At 33.6% G+C, this 20,322-nt stretch overlaps 2 protein-coding genes across 2 annotated transcripts; both read right to left on the bottom strand.

Moving 5' to 3' along the window:
- Positions 1–4,168: 4,168 nt before the first annotated feature.
- On the bottom strand, positions 4,169–6,404 carry LOC136417601 (jerky protein homolog-like). Its single transcript, XM_066403360.1, has 6 exons — positions 6,342–6,404; positions 5,917–6,064; positions 5,511–5,807; positions 5,125–5,363; positions 4,859–5,060; positions 4,169–4,668 (listed from the first exon to the last, which is right to left on the bottom strand). Exons 1-6 carry the CDS (start codon positions 6,402–6,404, stop codon positions 4,169–4,171), a joined length of 1,449 nt encoding a protein of 482 aa, XP_066259457.1.
- Positions 6,405–15,358: 8,954 nt separating this feature from the next.
- Positions 15,359–19,975, bottom strand: Orc3 (origin recognition complex subunit 3). Its single transcript, XM_066403506.1, has 11 exons — positions 19,843–19,975; positions 18,538–18,675; positions 18,371–18,476; positions 18,025–18,180; positions 17,743–17,975; positions 17,500–17,688; positions 17,126–17,443; positions 16,364–16,675; positions 16,080–16,313; positions 15,829–16,028; positions 15,359–15,715 (listed from the first exon to the last, which is right to left on the bottom strand). The coding sequence occupies exons 1-11, from the start codon at positions 19,873–19,875 to the stop codon at positions 15,613–15,615; spliced, it is 2,022 nt and encodes a 673-aa protein (XP_066259603.1). The 5' UTR covers positions 19,876–19,975; the 3' UTR covers positions 15,359–15,612.
- Between the last annotated feature and the right edge of the window lie 347 nt (positions 19,976–20,322).

Raw genomic sequence — 20,322 nt, 5'->3', positions numbered from 1 at the left:
AGTTCCTAGACTGATTTTAGATACAAGTTCTTTTCAATTATCTGTTGAGATATGCTACTTACGCCTGAAATACAAAAATTCGACCTATCTTTTATCAGAACCAATAAATACAATATTTTTTAGAATTCTAATATTCTAAACTCTTTTATACTAAAAAGGTATTTTTGGAAAAAAACCCGTCTCTCTTCATGTTTTCGAAATATTTTCAATTAAGTAATTCCATGCACTTTCAATGTTTTTTTTCATATTACTTTCTTGACGCACTCCGCTTCCCAGGTAAAATGTGGAAACAATAAAAATTTTGTTTAGTTGATTTAGAAATTATACTATTATACTATTATTTGAAGCAATCAAGTCCATAACTTATTAGAAAACAATGTAGATATCTATAGTTAACGTGTACTTTATTTAACGAAATCCATAATTCCCTTAGTTTAACTTTAGTTTTACCCATATCTGGAAAACAAATAATTAACAAAAGGAAATGAACGAAATGTCTACCGTCTACACCAATACATTTTTCAAGTCTTAAACCAAAGTTTTGTCGCACCGTGAACAGGGTTATTGTTTTGATTATATTTACCCCTTTTTGAATAGTATCCTAATATCTCGTCTCTGCAATCAAGTATGAATTTGTAACTTAGAAAAAAGGATATCTAATGAGTTTAAGTCCGGACTTCGTGGTGGCCACAGATGTTCACAACTCCAACCAATCCATCGATGTGAAAAATTTATATTCAAGAACTCTCTTACATGCTAATAAGCAGGAGTGCCAACTTGCATAAACCAAAAATATTACCTCAAAACTAAACGAATATCCCCCAAAACCAGAGGTAAGTGCTAAAGTAAGATAAGGAAGCTATAATTAAATGCTGCCTTATCAGTAAACAATGTTTTATTATCGAACAAAGGATCATGGTGTTGTTTTTGAACTAAGGAATTGCAGAAATTAATTCTGGGTTGCAAATCTCTTTAGCAATAAATTTTGAATAGGTGTAAAATAGTATAGATACAGGTTCTATTTTCGCAGAAGTAAATAAATTGTTGATTTGTTGACCACCGTCGCTTTAAAGATATGTCAGATACTACTCTCTGGATCCTCCAGTATTCGCTCAAATATTTCTTGTTCCTGATCCACGGTGGAAATTTCTGATTCGTATTTACACAATTTACATATCACACTAGTGAGACAAGCTACCCCTTGTATAATTATAATTTATTATCCATAATGCAAACGTCAGTACAAATGTCAAAAAATGACACCCGTGTGACATTTTATTGTTTTTGAGCGGACAAGCCTGACGTTACCGCACGCATGAGTGGTGGAAAAAAGTGTGGAATATTTTTTCTAAATTTCTCTTCGTTTTTAAATTTTTTATATAAAAATACCTCTCTAGAAATAATTACAAGTTTGCAAATCAGAAACTGTCAGATTTATTTCCCATTTCCCGAACTAAAAATTACTTTGACCCCCTGCAGAATGATAACAAGCAACTCTTGCATAGGTCAAGATTAGCAGAATCGCTCTATTTTTTACCCTTTTTCATGTCCCCCTGTAGACATATTCACATTATAGATATATCGGTACTGATTTGATAAAAATTTGCTTGGTAATACCGGCATGTAATCTTTGACACTCCCAAACGACACAATAACCTTAACACTCGATAACTAGTTTACTAAATGCCACTAAAAGGAAAATTTAATTCCGCCAACAGGGAAAGCAATTTCCATTTTTCCAGAACAAGGGTGCAATCTGCAGCTGAAATCGAGACAGTTTCAGCCAAATGACGCCTCTCAGATACAAATGATGCAAATGAGTTTTCTACAGTTTTATTTATACGCCGTTACCTCATTTGCACCGCAACTGTTCCATGGGTGGAGAAAATAGTTCTGGCAAAGATTATTAATGCACTTTAACACGTTTTCAATCGTTTCCATTGGCAATTTGATCGTTCTAAATTGATTATTTTCCTGAAAAGTCGGCGACAATTAAAATGGTTAGTTAAAAATAGGAAAATTTTAGATTAGCACTAAAGAAGTGTTTGGGAATCGTGTTGTAATATTCTTCGAAAAATATTATGAGTACCCGTGACCATGAGTTGCTATACCCTGAGATTCTGAGATCATCTGTAATCACCTTTCTTAGTTCGGTATTGATCGGGCTTCATCCAATTTCAATAATTACTGATGAGGATCGGAATACGGTAGAACCTTGATTATCCAGGATAATCACTGCAAAGCTGTTTCCGGATAATCGAAGAACACGGATAATCGAAACAACACCCAATTTTTTAACTTCAAGGAACTAGTGATTTACTATTAAGTTTCTTATACAGGGTGTTTCTTAAGTACGGTACATAACTTCGGGAGAGTATTCTACAGCTAAAATAAAGGTATTTTGTTATATAATCTATATCCCAAAAATGCTTCGTTGCGGAAATACAGGGTGTGAAAGTTTCTTTAAAAAATTACATTTTTTAAATGTTTCCGAAACTACTTGAGACGTTTTAATGAAATTTTGCAGGGTTTGAGAGTTAGCAACGGTGCGTATTTTACGCTAAAAACAGTGGCTGTTGTGTAACCAATGGCGTGCGGGCAGGATCATTGTTGGATATTTTAAAGGAAAAATGTGGTACGCCACTGTTCTTTTTCAATGTTTTGTTCCTTTTTTAATTATGTGTTCGATTTGAAAGAAAAAAAGTCTCTTAACTTTTTTTCGTAGGACGCACCGTTTTCAAGTAAATAAATAAAAAACATTGTAGCTAAATTTTTTTATTCTTTTTTATTATTCTTAAGAGAAGAAATACTTGTATGAAGATATGAATTTTTTTGTTGTGTACTTTCCTGTTTGGTAGCGAAATTGTTGACATTTTACTAGTCCCTAACACCGTTTAATTTTTCAACAAAAAAAAATAATAATAAAAAAAAAGAAACTTTCACACCCTGTATTTCCGCAACGAAACATTTTTGGGATATAGTTTATATAACAAAATTATCTTTATTTTAGCTGTAGAATACGCTCCCGAAGTTATGTACCGTACTTAGGAAACCCTGTATACAGGGTTATTCACCCAACCCGTTCATTAGAAGTTTACTAGGATCTAAAAGTGATACGAATTTGAAAATTTGGAGTTAAGTTAAGTTCGACATATACTTTTTTTTAAATATTTTCAACTTGCTGTCACTTCCGGTTTAACCGGAAATAGCTGTAACTTGCTTATTTCAAATGGAACCCTTAGTATATTATTTTATTTTTAGATTCTACATAATATTTTAAGTACATTTTCTGTATAATGTTCTATATTTAATTCTTACCCTTTTTGAGATATTTGACCTTGAATTAAAAACATGCTTCTGTAATGACCAATTTTAAAATTGCATATCTCTGTAGTTATTAAAGACATAATATCCATATTTTTTAGAATGTCAATACATAGTCTTAGGTTCACTCTTTCATATCTCTTCATATCTCAATATCAGCGTTTGTGTATTCTTCCATTTTGATTGAAAGTTTCACTTTAATTTTGCTACTAACAGCCACCGAAAAACAAAAACGTACAATAACTGTCATTATTTCTTTTCCATGGCCAACTACGCGAAGAATAAAAATTTACCAGAATGAATATCTACTATTAGTTTCATATAAACTTAATTATTTCGAAAATGGTTTGGAATAGGTATAGGTAACCCTAATACAGTTCAATGGAGAATTACATTTTCTACTTGGTACTGCTTAAAGTTATAGGGTGTCCCATTTTAAAAAAACGACTTTTGCAACTTCAAAAATGTAAATGTCAGGAGCTGAATTTTGGACACCTTGTATAATACTAAGCCATGTAAATAGTGAAAGAGTGAATCTAAGACTATGTATTGACATTCTGAAAAATATGGATATTATGTCTTTAATAACTACAGAGATATGCAATTGTAAAATTGGTCATTACAGAAGCATGTTTTTATTTCAAGGTCAAATATCTCAAAACGGTAAGAACTAAGTATAGAACATTATACAGAAAATGTACCTAAAATATTATGTAGAATCTAAAAATAAAATAATATACTGAGGGCTCCATTTAAAATAAGCAAGTTACAGCTATTTCCGGTTAAACCGGAAGTGACAGCAAGTTGAAAATATTTTTAAAAAATAGTATATGTCGAACTTAACTTAACTCCAAATTTTCAAATTCGTATCACTTTTAGATCCTAGTAAACTACTAATGAACGGATTGGGTGAATAACCCTGTATACATATACATACATACATACAAAAGCATTTTAATAAATATGTCCATAACTTAAGGCTAAAAAAAGTAGTTATTTGAGTCTGACATTTTTTACTATGAATTTTGGCACAAATAAATGCTCGAATCTTACATAAACTTAAAATATCCATGTAATCAGAATCATTTTCATTGTCTAAAAAATTCAACATGGCATTTGCGTGCCTGAAGGCATCTTCTGGAAGCAACTTTGCCTCCTCAGATTGCGACACTTCAACAACATCTGATTCTTCCGCAGAATCTTCATTATTTCTAGCTCTGTTTGATGATGTAGACGCAATTTCACCATTGCTCCGAAGCAAATACCCTGATTCGTTCAAGTCAGAATTCAACCATTCAGTCGTATCTTCTAAGGTGACATTATCAAGTTCAATAAGATTTTTCACTGCATTCAATAAACTTTCGTTTGTAACTTCTTGAATAGTTTAGGCAGTGTTCGCGCTATTTTCTTATATCTGCGGCCACAAATTCTACCATGATGTTTGTAAAGTTACGATTTTTATATCGTGGAAATTTTCAGCACCTGCAAAAATGGCATGTTTAATATTGCATTTTTTTCCAAAACTCCTTCAAACTGCAGCCTTCTTCTAAAAGTAGCTTTAACATGTTTTTACGAAATCCTCGTTTCAAAGCTTCTATAACTCCCTGGTCCATCGGCTGTAACAACGATGTAACATTCGGTGGTAAAAAGTCAACAAAAATTTGACCATCGTCTGTTTTTAAAATATTTTTATCTGGATGCGATGCGTAAGTTCTTTGATTTGAGATGAAACTTGACTGCAGAAACAAATTCTTCAAAAAATCACTTTTTAAAAATTTTTTGTTTCTTCCATGCTTTGACTTGATTTTGGTAAGTCGCCGGTAATGTTCTTGCTTCTGTTCCTCTAAACGATCGTGGATTTTTCGATTTTCCAATGTACAACAGTTTCAATTTATGTGTCCCACTAGCGTTCGAACACGGCATCAACGTCAATCTTTCTTTACTTGACTTGTGACCAGGAGCAAAACGTTCTGTATCCATGGCAAACGTTTTAGACTGTAACGATTTCCAAAACAACCCAGTTTCATCCGCGTTATAAACTTGTTCCGGAGATCATTTATATTGATGAATCAAACGTTTAAATTCAGCAAAACACGAATCAGCCGCATTTTTATCTGTCCTTAGTTTTTCACTTTAAACTTCTAATTGCCGCATTCCGTAACGTGTCTTGAATCGTTGGAGCCAACCTCGTGATGCTTGAAATGGTTTTTCAATTTGCATTCTGTTGTGGAACCATTTCTCTTTTTTCATAAGTAATGGTCCAGATACAGGATGGCCTTCTACATGTTTTTGCCTAAACGACTGATAAATTGCTTTGTCTAAACCATCAAAAGTTGAAGGTTTTGTTGTCTTTCGTGTTTTTAAACTTCTTGATGATTCGGATTGAGACAAGAAATTCAAAAGCTTGTCTTCCTTTTTTATTATATCACGAACTGTTTGAACAGCGATATTGTATGAGTTTGCCGATGCAGAAACACTTTCGGCTTTTTGTTTTTTTTTTAATATATTATTTCTAGTTTATTTTCTAAATTTAAAACTACTCGCTTGCGGTTTGCAGCCATTTTCAACGAAGATAAATAACAAAATTCAAACAAAAAGAAAGTAAGGGAACTCTAGTTGCCTCGAGAAGTAATTCATACAATGATAACAATTTTTTAAACAATAAAAATACCCGCGAAAACCGACATAGGCAGGTCGACTTTCGACCAGTAAACGTCCCGTGTCCGCGGGGTTTCAATTTCTTAGGGTCGGTAAATGAATCAAAAGAATTTCAGTTTTTAAGTGCCGACATTTTCATTTATATTAAGTGTCGGTAAATGACTCAAAGAAATTGATTTTTTGTTCACGTATATGGAATCTGTTAGTCGTTTTAAACCATGCAGTATGTCCACAGATAGAGGGTCCAAGAGGACAAATGGACAAAAAATGTCGTTTTTCGACAAAAAGTCATTTTTGATAAAAGTCTCTGCTTCTCGAAAAAAAGCAATTTATGAAGACAACTTTGAACTTTTTTATACAGTGTGCCCAGAAACTACGAACACATAAAATACTATCAAAAGTAAACTAGCTTTATTTCTCATTTTAGATCAAAATATATAACAACACAAATAAACAAATTTTAAATCCTATACAAAGTTTACATACAAAATTTCACCATTCCAAAATAGTTTATAAATAATTCAAAATAAAAGTTAGTAGATATTATTTATTCAAACACACCTCCCCCGTATTCGACGCATTTTTTTAAATTTAATATTGTGACATTTGTTGTCGTCCTTGTTGTGAATACGTGAAATGAGGTGAAAAAGGTAAAATTCGAAATTGTTTGAATTTTAAAAGAAAAATAAAACTTAGAATGCTGAGTTAAAATTTTGTATGTAAACTTTAGATAGGATTTGAAATCTGTTTTTTATTTACCATTTTGCTCCAAAATGAGAAATAAAGGTAATTTACTCGTGATAGTATTTTATGTGTTCGTAGTTTTTGAGCACCCTGTATAAAAAAGTTCAAAGTTATCTTCATAAATCGTATTTTTTCAAGAAGCGGAGACTTTTATCAAGAATAGCTTTTTGTCGAAAAACGACATTTTTTGTCCATTCGTCCTCTTGGGCCCTCTATCTGTGGACATACTGTATAGCTTGTAGATGTTATTTTTAAGTTTTGCTTTTGCTGACCGGTGACCTCCTGCGAAGCGGGAAACGCAACAAGTAACGGCAAAAGAGAAGGCGGAGATCAGATCGAAAGGGGGTCGGAAGGTAGGGACGACCCCCAAAAAATGCGAAAAGTCGGGAAGACATCTCTTCTTATCGTGTCTTCAGATCGAGACGCGATCTGCCTTTGTGAAATCGCTTTAGTCATTAGTGTTACCCTATAAGTATAGCCAGTAACTAATAAGCCCTTAACTTAATATCCACCCGGACTATAATTATATACCTTAGACCTAACACGATAAACCTTAAAACACAACTAAGAAAAATCCTACATGTATGAAGTATCATAGGAGGCAACTTTGTCTATAAACATTTATAAGGACGTATAGACATTTTGTTATAAAACCCGGTTAATCGAGTGGGTTAGAAAAAAGATGCACGACCGAGCAAAATACGTCATCGACACGGTTAACCGAGTAAAACGGATAACCGGAACATAGATAATTATGATTCTACTACCTAAAATTTGCTTACTCATGGACCCAAACCATATTTCTCATCTCAATATTAGCGAATTCACTGAGCCGAGGCATTCGTGAAAGTATTATATATCACAATTTACTTACCACACTAGTGAAACAAAGCATTCGTAAGTACAGTTATCTAATTATGGATAATGAAAATGTTAGAAATGGCGCCCGTGTGACATTTGATTGTTTTCATGGCCTACCTCGTAATTCGAGCTGTTATGGATTGACGGTATTTATAAATTCTTGGCAGTGCATCAAAAAATTTGATTGAAAATGTCTCGAAAACGGTTAGAGATGCGAGTTTTTGTGCAGATAACTATTTTTTGTGAAAAAAAGTTGACAGCATCAGAATTTCTACAAATATTAGAATTGTGAGAGTAAAAAAACGTTAATAAATAATGTACAAGAACCGTTCTAGGAATCAGTTTAAGTCTACAAATCAAAAAGAGTGAAATGTATTCCCAATTTACGAAATAAAAAAAATTACTTTACACCCTGTAAAATGAAAACAAGCAACTTTTTTAAAGGGCAATTTGTACCTTTGTTTCTGGGACCCCAGTATAAATTCACCAAAAAAATGTGAATGGCTAATAGAATACAATTTCTATACAGGGTGTCCGAAAATAACATTGAAATATTTTAGGGGGTGACTAGAGATTAAAGTAATAAAAAAAATTCTTATAAACATATCCCAAAAATTGCTTCTTAAAGGGAAACTCTGAAGATGGTTTTATGGCAATATTATCGAAACGGTTTGCGCTAAAATTATGAAGTTCCGTATGTTCTAGCCTCTTTAAGAAGCAATTTTTGGAGTATGTCCAAAAAAACATTTTAATTTCTAGAATCACCTTCCAACAGTTTTCAACCTTATTTTTAAACATCCTGTATGTGGCGCATAGCGCTCACATTCACTTAATAGGAAGAAACGTACAAGTTTGGAACTCAACAAATTGTTTAATTCGTCAAGTTTTACTTATTAAATTCGTGATGAATACATATACAGGGTGTTTAAAAAAAGAGTTCAGGAATTAAGAGTGTGAGTCCTTGATCCATTCTAAGAAAAAAAGTTCCTATGAATATAGATCTGCAAACGCACCGTTTTCGAGATATAGGGTGTCAAAAAAAAATACTGATGTTGCTGTATTTGTTGTTGTTATCGCTTTTTGTTCACGTAAATATAATGTTGCAAAATGTTATTTAGTAAGTGATAACAACTGGTATATTCGAGGTCAATTAATAATATGGATGAACTATAGCAGCGAATAGAAAATGAATGCTAAACAATTAGACAAAATCCAGGATTGTTCGAAAGAATAAGAGCTTCTTTTTGGTGAAGACGTGAATTCTGTGTACAAATGGCAGGTGGACATGTGGAACATCTTTAATTAAGGAAAAAAGGTTAAAACTGTTTTTGATCTTGTTTTTTTTGACAATCTGTATCTCGAAAACGGTGCGTTTGCGGACCCATGTTAATAGGAACTTTTTTCTCACAATGGGCCAAGGAATAACGTCCTTCATTCCTAAACCCCTTTTCTAAAACGCCCTGTACAGGTAACTTGACAAAAATGAATTTTTTGCTTTGCAATTATAGTGCAAACACGTCGGTTTATCTAATATACTCCAGTAAATAAAATTATGCTGCAGCCCAGTTGAATGCACAACCATTAATCTAACTCCAAACAGACCGTTCGACGTTTTTATTGGATTTAAATTACCAGACATGCTCCGGATACATCAATTTTGCCCTATATTTTAACAACCCCGCTTAATTGCTCTACTGGCAAGGACCGACACAATAAATCACAAGTGGACTAAAAAGATTAAAAATCAAAATGAACGTTTCAAGTTTTATTCTCGCAGGCATGTTAATTATGAACGGAGCTACAAGCGCTCCTTTCAAAGTTTTCTTTGAGCACACATACTCACTGACTAAAACTGGGCAGAAATACCAGGATAACAATGTGTAAAAGCTCCCTTTCATTAACGAAACACAAAAGACCACTCAGAAGACTGGGTTGTTCCTTAAAATTTACACTCCAGCTCTAATTCCCTTAAAAGAATTAATTATCCTGCAAAGTCCTGAACTAGGCACTTGTATTCACTGCTGTGACACATTACCTCTTGGATTTCATGCCTTCGAACCTGTTCTAGCTTCGACAATCTATTATTAATAAAGGTATTGGGAAAGACTTCGATTTAAGCCTCAATAAATTAGGCGAGGCGAATGAATAGGAGTTTAGGGAGGATTCAGAATTTAATCAGAGACATCTGACAAACTGCACTATAGCGCGAATATTGCGTATTCGTCACTTTCGATGCAACACGGATGCAGAAACTTCCCAACATATCACCAAAAGCGTCAGCTCTTAAGCTCTATCTGCGAATTGACTATTCATATGGCCTCCAAGTCTAAACTAGCTTGCATGAAATGCAAATAGTGGTAATGCACGTCTAAAGTTTCATGAATATTATTTCGCATTCCAATAAGAGTTCCCGAATTAATATGTAAAGTTTTTAATGCCTTGCTCGAACTAATTGTATTATAAGGTAAGAACAGTTTTAAGGATAGTGAATGTCGATAGTGCGCGCAGGCACTAGAAACTAATTAAAACTTTTAGACTCTTGTTGCTAGTTGGATATTATATGTAGTTATTAGGCAGTTATTTTATGGGGCAAAAGTTTAAATGTTTTGAGACGAGATACTTTAATAACGAGACTTATAAACTGAACTTGAAGGAGTTGAACTTTTCTTCAATGCAACTTCGTCGGAATTATTCGATACTGTTAAAAATTTCACCAGCCTCTCGAGATGTTCCTGCTTTACGAGTCTTCTTTAATTCGAGAGTAATCAGGTGGCCCGAGTAATCTTCTCCCCTTTCGCCTGAGAGAAAGAGAGAGAGGGAAAAAAGAGAGCTAGAGAAAGACAGAGAGGCCCGCAGGTTAATGACAGGTTTATTGGGGCAATAAATTTGTTTTTTGTTAGTGACTCATGAATTGACACTTCAAAAGGAAGAAATTTAAGTGTCATCCTACATTATTACTAATTTATTACACATTAGTAACCATAGCTAGACAGAGTGTCTGTCTCTAGAACTTACCCACGAGGACCTCGATGGCCGTAAAGGACGGCAGGTCACTGTAATCGGGACAAGGTTGCGCAATTCGGAGGTCAGGGATGTGCCTGTTTCAAATTTGAAAACGTCCAATAACTTTCGGAGGTACTCGAAAAAAAACTGAAATTTTAATTATCCTTCATACTTTCCTCAGCCCGATTGGGATTCAAAATTATCGACACTTTATCGTTGCAACTTTTCCTCTCCCATAACGTGGCGATGTCGTGTTTCATCAAAATCCGACGTTTCGATTTTCGGCAACCATCATCAACTTTGTTTGTTTTGCATTTTTTCTGACAGATCACCTGACTTTCGCCTAACGTCGAATACAGTTAAAAATAGTATAAATTTATTAACTAAATGCTTTGTTCAAGTGAAGTGAAAGTGAAATCGAAATGTATAGAGTGTTTCAATTTGGACTGTTCTGGCAGGAAAAACCAACTACCTGACTAGATAGAAGAAAACTGATTTAAGTGTTGCGGACTCGATTTTTGAAAAATGTTTAATGTCAAAGACCGTTTCCCGATATCGTCACAATTCACTAAGATATAGAAGGTTTTTCGATTTTTGGCTATTTTGACAATCGCCAATAACTTTCTTATTTATTAAAATATTGGAACTGCGTAAAAACCTTATTATAGCACTTTTTTGAGAAGAATCTAATGGAGTGCCCAAATTTTTCCAAATTATAAACGAAAAGAAAATTAAATTTCGTTGAGCCATCTATCGTGAATCGGAAAAAATGTTCCAGACAAATTCTACGTGTTTTTTACCGTAGAATTCGAATCCGTAATAAAAAGTAGGAGATTTCATTTAAGAAATCAAAGTTAACCCCCCATCCCCCCACAAGGAGAGGCAAAAATTTTAATATCAATGTATTTCCCCCGCGGAACAATTAAATTTTCATAATAAACATTTTTTCGTAGAGTGCTTATTATTCGAGATATTGCGATGTCTCAAGTTAAAAATTACACCCTGTATTTAAAAAAACGAAGTTGTAGCAATTTGTAGGAAAATGATCAAGAACAAAAAAAAATTGGGCACTTCATTAGATGCCTCTCAAAAAAGTGCTATAATAATGTTTTTACGCAGTTCCAATATTTTAATAAATAAGAAAGTTATTGGCGATTTTCAAAATGGCCAAAAATCGAAAAACCTTCTAGTGAGCTGTGGCAATATCGGAAAACGGTTTTTGACATTAAACATTTCTCAAAAATCGGCCCCATGACACCTAAATCAGTTTTCTTCTATCTAGTCCGGAAATAAGTTTTTCCCATCAAAACACTCCAAATTAAATCACCCTATACAAGTTACTTCGGAAACGTACCTACAGCAATATAAAGAAAGACAACATCAGTTCAAAATTATTTTTTATTCCTTCCTAGAAATTTAGCTGAGTTTGGAAATTTTACAGGCAATGAATAAAATGTTAAAACCTTCGCAAACTAATAAGCGGCAATGAATTGAATTTTTCATTAGATTTACTTCAACAAGGATTATGGCAGATTAAATTAACGTATCTCATCACGCAGTGCGGAGAGTTGAAAAAACCACAAATATCGCTCGTTTAAAATTCTTATGGTCCAAGCCTTGCATCCGTGAGATACGGAAATTTGTGTAGGAATATCATAGCATTATTGGAGCAAAATCCACATTTTTTTTCTAATGTGATATTCACGAATGAATCCAAGTTTACCAACTCAAATATGTTTAGTCGTCACATTTAACAAGTCTGACCCACTGAAAATCCACACAAACATATACCAAGGACATCGACCACAAGCACATTTCGGGTTAAATGTATTATTGACCCATACAGTTACGAACACAATTTCACCCCAGATGAGTATTTGCACTTTTTAAGGACCTACCTTACGAATTACAAGGATGATAACATTCCCCTCAACCGCTAAAATAACCTTTGGTTCCAACAAGACGGTACTCCGCCACATACGCTAAGAAAGTGACAATTATTTGTCTGACATATTTCCCCCTATAGTAATTTCATCCCATGAAAACATGCGTTGGCCGACACATTCATCAGATCTTGCCCCATTAGATTATTATTTATGAAGAACTATGAAAGCCCCATTTATAACATCTATAGTAATGAGCTGTGAAGGAAAATTATCACAATTTTAAGGACCAAAATAAGAAGTGGGAACGTTTTAAGATCAAGGAAGAATCGTAAAAGACACGTAGAACAGTACTTGAAAGTAGGATAGCAGCTTCGAGGATCTCTTATAATTTTCCCTATTTACTCGTTTTGAATTTTGCTATTTCAAATACACTCTTTGCAAAAACAGGACTTTTCATATTTCCATCAAATTGGAAGACCGAACTTTAACACGTCATCGTAATCATAAAAAACTCCGAATCCAAAAATGGGAAAAACCAGATGGTGCACCTATCAAAAAACAAAGTTGATGATGGTAGTCGAAAATCGAAACGTCGGATTTCGAATCACAGCGCCTTGTTGTAGAAGAGGAAAAGTTGCAACGATAAAGCGTGCATCATTTTAAATTACAGCTCCAGATAAACTAAGGGTAATATAAAGGATAGATAAAAATGTTTTTCCAAAATTTAAGTTTTTTTGAATATCACCGCAAATCATTAGAAATTTTCAAATCTTAAAACAGCATATTCTCGAACTTCGACTTTTCATAATTACCAAGATCCCCATGGTTCAACTTCTGAAATGAACACCTTATACCTTATTGCAGTAAAGTAACGTGTATTTTCGTATAAGACGTACTTTAATTAAATACGTTACGTATTTAAGTACAATTCCTTTCGTAGTAATGTCCTGGATCTGACAAAAGTTCAAACTAACACCCTCTTTTATAGGCCTCCTATACACATAAAATTTCCCAATGACCTAGTTATGGATAGTACTCATCAGCAGCCGTCTTGGGATCCAGAGTGGCCTGTAACTAGGAGGGAGAGCACAAGACGATAATCCCTACCTGGAGATTGTCTGGGCATAATACACTAAGAGATTGTTTGCAAGGGCCAACAGATAAGCAGAAGAAACGTATTACAAGTTTGGACCGCGATTGCTTTGCAAGTCTCATCCTGTTGGGTTAGGACAGCAGTGGGAGCCATTATTCTGATATTGGCAGTTTCATCTTGTTTCTCTCATATTAGACACAGAGATAACATATTAAATAAATTGAGGACAGAATCTGACGCAATTTTTAGTCTCATTAACGAGATCAGTCATTCATCCAGCATCCAGCAGAAGAGTTAGGCATTAAATTGATCAGGATTAGTGTTGACATAACGAACCAAGACACAGCTCTAGATAAATGCATCCAGATTGCTTCCAAACCCACATAATTAAGTACATCCCGATGCAAAGAACTCTTGGTATGAACCTATTCGAAATTTACCAAATCAAATAAGGCACAAGCCACTTTCACAGCACAGTTTCTGCTTTCCGCATATATGCTACTTCTACGCTGAAAAGATAAATCCAATCACAGCTACCATGACCATCAAGTGTATACTGATTTTCGCCCTATTTCAACATGATACGCTACTTACACCTAGCTCATGGATAAGGCACTTAAATCATATGATTAAAACTCCGCGAAACCATAATCTACCCACATCTTTAACTCGATCCTAAACACAGATGAAAATTCAGTTTGAGTCTCTTTATGACACTCTATATCATAATAGTCGAGTTCTAAGAGCACTAATCGAACTCTGAAATTGCTAACAAATCAACGGCATCACTTAGGATTACTTAGGAAACTAAATGTTGGGGTTTTAAGTCACTCCATACCAACGCTTCATCCATCGAAGAGGTAAATGAATAACATAGCTCTGATACTTCCTGAATAATCCCAGCCGAAGAACCTCTCCAAACAAGGCGCAATTCCCACGGTGAGCTTCTTCTAAAGCTATCAGATTATAAGGTTTTTGAGCAGCCAATTGCGAATCCTGAACTGAGTTACTTAAATTGACTATAAAACGGTTTAAGAGACCAATGTTTGCTTTCGGCCATTTAACGTTAATCTGAGGATACCACCTGTCCAGAGTTTATATGTAACATAAAAGAACGTCACTGCAGGTTTATTTTCTATTACGTACTAGACAAGCATCTGAAAACCATTCAGCCCTTGTCGTCAGTAGTAAATTTACTCCAACGTTTACACCATAATCATCGCCCACAAACTCGGAGATCATCAGGCTCATATTCTATGAGCCCTAGTTTTCTCACTTTCCCCCTCCTCGGCGATCATGTACTAATTAGAAACTTTTTTAGCATCATTTTGAATTGTTCTGTTTCCTTCACTCTATCAATTTGTGATGTGCGTCTTCTATATTCAATTGAAACAATTATGTTGTCCATACAAAGTTTTTGTAATTCCATTGATTCTGGCACTGCCATTGACAAAACAGGCACAATTTTAAAGAACACGAATATATCCTGGTCAACCAGGGCTTAAATATTCCGTTCTGGAGACTATCCATGCAGACAATTGAGTCCTGTTCTTCCACTAATGCATCGGATCATTGATTTCCTTTTTCTAAACGTGAGATTCCCATGATACTCTTTCCCACAATGAAAAATCACTCTCAGTAAAAAAATATATAATGATAAAAATAATCATATGGACTATCAATTAATTTTTGAACAATATGTAATGAATGCAATCTGGAGTGAAAAAAACCGACTGTACATAGGCCACGAATGCTCTCCTCTTATCCAGATTGCATGCTGGTTTAGAATTATCTAGAATTTTCGATACACGGATTATATTTAAAGAAGAATTTCATGAACCATATACTACAACTATGACACTATTGACACAAATTTTATCACGAGAATTTTATTCACCGTATATTCTACACTAAAAATTCTGGTATATCATGATTACAATATATGCCCATGTACAATTAAAATTGTTCTTTAATAATAAAATACCTGATTTTTAGTATAGAACAATTGGCAAAGGAAATTTTCAAATAAATACAATAACAGTCTTATCCCTCCCAAGTTAAGCGCATCACATGATCCGTTTTTCTTTTGGAGCTCTTTATAAACCCAAGATATTCCAGTTCGGCCACGGCTTGTGTAAAACGAGCTCTGTAAAATTGTTAAGGATCTTTTTTAATGGAAACCTGATATCACGCGACAAGATTTACTGCCGCAAAATTTGATCTATGTGGGTAACAACTTTACTAGAAGAAAAAGGATACTGTAACTCAGGATTAACCACCTTCTTGAACTTGTCATCCAAATCATCACCTTCTTTAGGATCTACAATACATAAAAACGCCAACAGCCAATCATACAGATTAATCATTTTGCCCCATTCTAGATGGAGCTTATATGCAATGCAAATATCAGGCATCGTAGCTTTAACCGTTCGTGAGTTTGAGATTTCGCAACATTTACACTAGAAAATTAAATTTCACTAATGCTAAAAAACTGAAATAACTTCTCTCACCTGCAAATAATAATGCGGATTGTTGAGAGCGTTATGTATGGCAGAACGGTGAGTTCCAACTATCTTATCTTTAATCGAAATATCATCGAAGAAAAATATTTCATACAAATGCAACGAACTTGGGTGGACCATAAAGATTTCAAAATTTTTTGACAGAAAATTTAGAATTTCCTCTCTTAGCTTTTCATACTTGTTAAGCAGTTTTACTTGTTGTTTCGAACGTGACATAAGCGCCTAAAAAAAAATGTAATAAAATTTTCATTTTAAAAATTTAAGAAACCTGCCTCTTTCAGAGCTTTTCTGTCAGTAAGCCCACTCAGAACAGCATCATGAGTCGGTTCAATCTCAACATTCGTAACATCTACCAAATCAAGAACATCTAATGCATTTTGAAAACGTTTTATTGTCACGCAAAAGTCTTTTAATTGCGTCTTTTTACTGCTGGTGTTAACGTAGCATTCCATTACTTTGGCAATTTTTTCCAATTTAGAATTTAATTCGTCTTTGGATTGGAAATTAAGCAGTTGAAAACACTCCTTGTATTCTTTGGATTCAGTTATGGTTTTCCTGACAACCAAAGCATAAATCTCTCTGAGCTGCAAATTAAATTAAAATATGCAATTTATTTTAGCTATATTAGGGCTCAACTAAAGCACTCTAATTAAAATGAATTTTGAAGTTGAGAAACCTCGGGGTAATAAAAACATTTCTAATAATAGCATTGCCTAACTAGCTAGCGGGCTTAAGTTTTCTCTTAGCTGCTCTAATGGAGACTTGAGGAAACAACAAACAATAAAATACATACAAAAAATAAAGCTGTGGCTCAAGTTCGCAAAGAGCTCATCCAGTTCGACCAATCAAAGTTGTATTTGAGATCAAGTTAAATAAATCGATCACTCCCACACATTTTCCTTGTTGATAAAGATTTTTTCCTTACCTAATTATTATTTTTAGAAACAGTAACTAAGTACCTATACGTGCCTATACGCAATTTGTATCAATTAAATCCAATAACAATAAAAACCTTCATTTTCAAAGAAACTTACATTCTTCCCCATGGGCGCACCAGGCAAATCTCTCACCAGGACATGCAAACACTTCAAAAATACATGCAATCTCCTGGTATACTTCTGAACTGCTATCACTTTGTCATACAAAACCGTCTTTAAATACTGGTCGTCTGTTAAGAGCTTAATTCTATTTTCAGGTGGCTCAGCTTCAACAAGACTCCTAAATGACAACAGACGACGGACACTCTCATAATCATTGTGTTCAAATAGATCTATTACTTCTTTGATCCCCTTTTTGTCAGTTTGGCAGAGGGCCATGGCGTTGCCTTGACAAAAGTGCTCCATCATGGCAATCTAAAATAATACTTTAGTATACACTAATGCATAACAATTGTCTAACCTAAACTCACCTTAATATTTTGTACAAAATTGTGAACTGAAAAGTCGTAGAACAAAAAAATTTCTGTGAATAAATCAAAAACTCTGCCTCCTAATTGAAAGGGACAGAATGGCGTGAAGAGTAACTCCTCTAACACATTGTTTAAGTGCACTGTAGATGGTTGGCATTTAAATATTTGCACATTGATTTTAGAAATAACCTGAATTAATATTTTCAAAAAAATCTTATTAAGCAATAAAAATTAAACTCTTACGTGATAGGGCAATGATGTATATAAAGAGGATATTGAAGTGGCTATCCCAAAAATTAATACAAAAGGAAGCTTATGTAGATACGAACTAATAATCAAGATGAAATTTTGTAACACTTTGGGGCTAAAACCTTCAAAATCTAGAATGATCACCACTAATTTAAGTTTCTTCGTTTCAGTCTCATATAAGCCATCATACCACCTTTGCAACAATGGAAGGCTGGGAGTAATTGTAGCTAAAGAAAAATTAAAGAGACCACAACTCAACTTTCATACAGAACTTACTTTCGTTGTTCAGAAACTGCCCAATCATGGATTCAATTAGATTTTTAAGTTTTCCGCATTGCTGGCTGTGCAAAAGAGCTACATGTGGTGTTATACGATCTTTCAGAAGTTTGTCTAAGTTCTTGAATTGTGCCTCATGATCGGGCATATTAATACCTGGTTTAAACATAATAAAATGTAATAATTCCATACGGCATGTCCTAAAAATATAGAAATGTTCAATTATCACGGGAAATATTAGAATAATCTTTGAGCAAAATGTGGCACCACATTCGGAGTTCTACATAATAATTGAGCATTTCTATTATTTTTAGACATGCTATCTATGTACAATAATTTTACCAACCTGTTAGTAATGCTGCAGAAGGAATTTCATTAGAATCTTCACGGCTTGTTTCAACAAATCTCAACAAGTCTGATGTTGTGGAAGCAAATATTTGAGCCGTTAATGTCTACATAAAATAAAAATTGATTAATGCTTGAGAGGCACTAAGAAAAGGCCAATTTTCGAACCTCATATTCATGACTGATAGCTTCCCATAGAGATACAAACTCTTGATACCACAAGTTATCTGAAAACATGTTTGACTTTTTGCTGGATTTATGTGCTTTCTTGGAATGTTTGTTTCCATTTTTAAAGACAAATACACCCTGAAGCAAGAATAAAAAGTGAGGGTATCTTCAAAAGCAAAGATAATAAGTATCTTTAAGAACACCTTAAGTATTGAAAGTAAAGGACGACACATTCAATAAGCTTTTTACTTTATGCTCAAAATATATTGTTTTCTATGCTATTAGCCAGATATATCACTCTCAACATTAATTAATTCTCTACCTAATTCTAATTTACATAAATCATCATAATTATTAGAATACCTAACTGAAGGCAAATCTGAATGCTAGGAAATAATTTAGCAATTCCGAAGTGATTACTTACTAAATCTGAAAAAAATACACTCTTCCTAAGCAAAAAAAGCATTAAGAACTTTTTTAAATGCTTCTTCTCTAAGCAAACTTTTAATTTTCTCTTATCTTATAGTTAAGAAAATATTATCATAGAGCAATTTCCTCATTGACCATTGATATGTCCCTAACCTGGTTTCTTCTCAGGTTTCATCAAATGATCAATTACTCAAAATACCTAAAAATATATTGCAATTTCTCAAGTGTGTGCACTAAAATACTTCAGCAATCTGCCCCTCAGATTTCTTTTTAAGTAAGTCTTAAAGGATTATTTACATAGAACTGTCATCAATCTTTTACCATAACAATATTCTTAACATCATTTAATATCCAAAATTGCATTGGTTAAACAATTAAGACATGCCTGCCTGAATTGATTTTAAACATGTAAGTAGGTAAAGCAAAGCAGGTTTTTTTTAGGATTATTATTAGGATATATTAATTTAGAGTTATAATTCTTTACAATTAAATAAAAAAATCACTAAATCATCTCATCATTTAATTTTGTTGAAATTCTTTTTGGATCCATATACAAAATGATCATTTTCAGTTCTCGAGGTATCTATGAGGTGACTCAAAAGAAATGGAGATTTAGTCCCCACTGAAATGCCTGACATTTAATGCAATAGTAGAGAAAATTCTATAAATAAAACAAAATTTAAAAGGTTGAGGAAAGTTAGAGAGTTCTATATGTTAATAACAGTAATGAAGTCATATGTAAGTGCCTAGGACTAAGAATAACAGTTCACAACGGTAGAAAGCATAACGATTTTCAAAATGTTCAAATCAAAAATGAAATAAAAGTAAAAGCAAAATAACTTCCAACTAAAATCAAAAATCCTATGAATAATTTACCTTAGAAACCGATGTAGTTTCATTATTTGCCATTTTCTTTCAATACACAGATTCTTAGACTCGTTTTCAATTAACCAACTGCATTAAATACAAAATATTCATTTATATTACCATAATATTAAAATTATAAAAATTAATATAACTTTAACCTAAAAACATAATTAAGAAAACAAAAACATTAACATTTAAATAGAGTTCCCGCCAACAGTGATCAATGACTGGTGACATTGACATTAAGAATATTGAAAATTTCAGCTCGCAGGTGGTTCTTGGCGTATTTACTTGCTCTACCTGCCAATGCCCGATTTGACTCCTCATCTTAAAAAAAATATAACTCACCAATAGAATTCATAAAATTAAAAAGAAAATATATTCATGCATGTAGTTAGAACGCATTGATTAGTACCAGTGATATCCGTGAAACCTGAATAAAGAGCGTTCCGAAATTAGACCGCCGGAGTTAAACAGCGAAGTTTTCAA

Source organism: Euwallacea similis, chromosome 29, assembly GCF_039881205.1.
Source record: "Euwallacea similis isolate ESF13 chromosome 29, ESF131.1, whole genome shotgun sequence".
In the NCBI taxonomy this organism is placed as follows: domain Eukaryota; kingdom Metazoa; phylum Arthropoda; class Insecta; order Coleoptera; family Curculionidae; genus Euwallacea; species Euwallacea similis.
The sequence above is the reverse complement of the archived record's forward strand: the minus strand, read 5'-3'. Positions and strand labels throughout refer to the sequence as shown.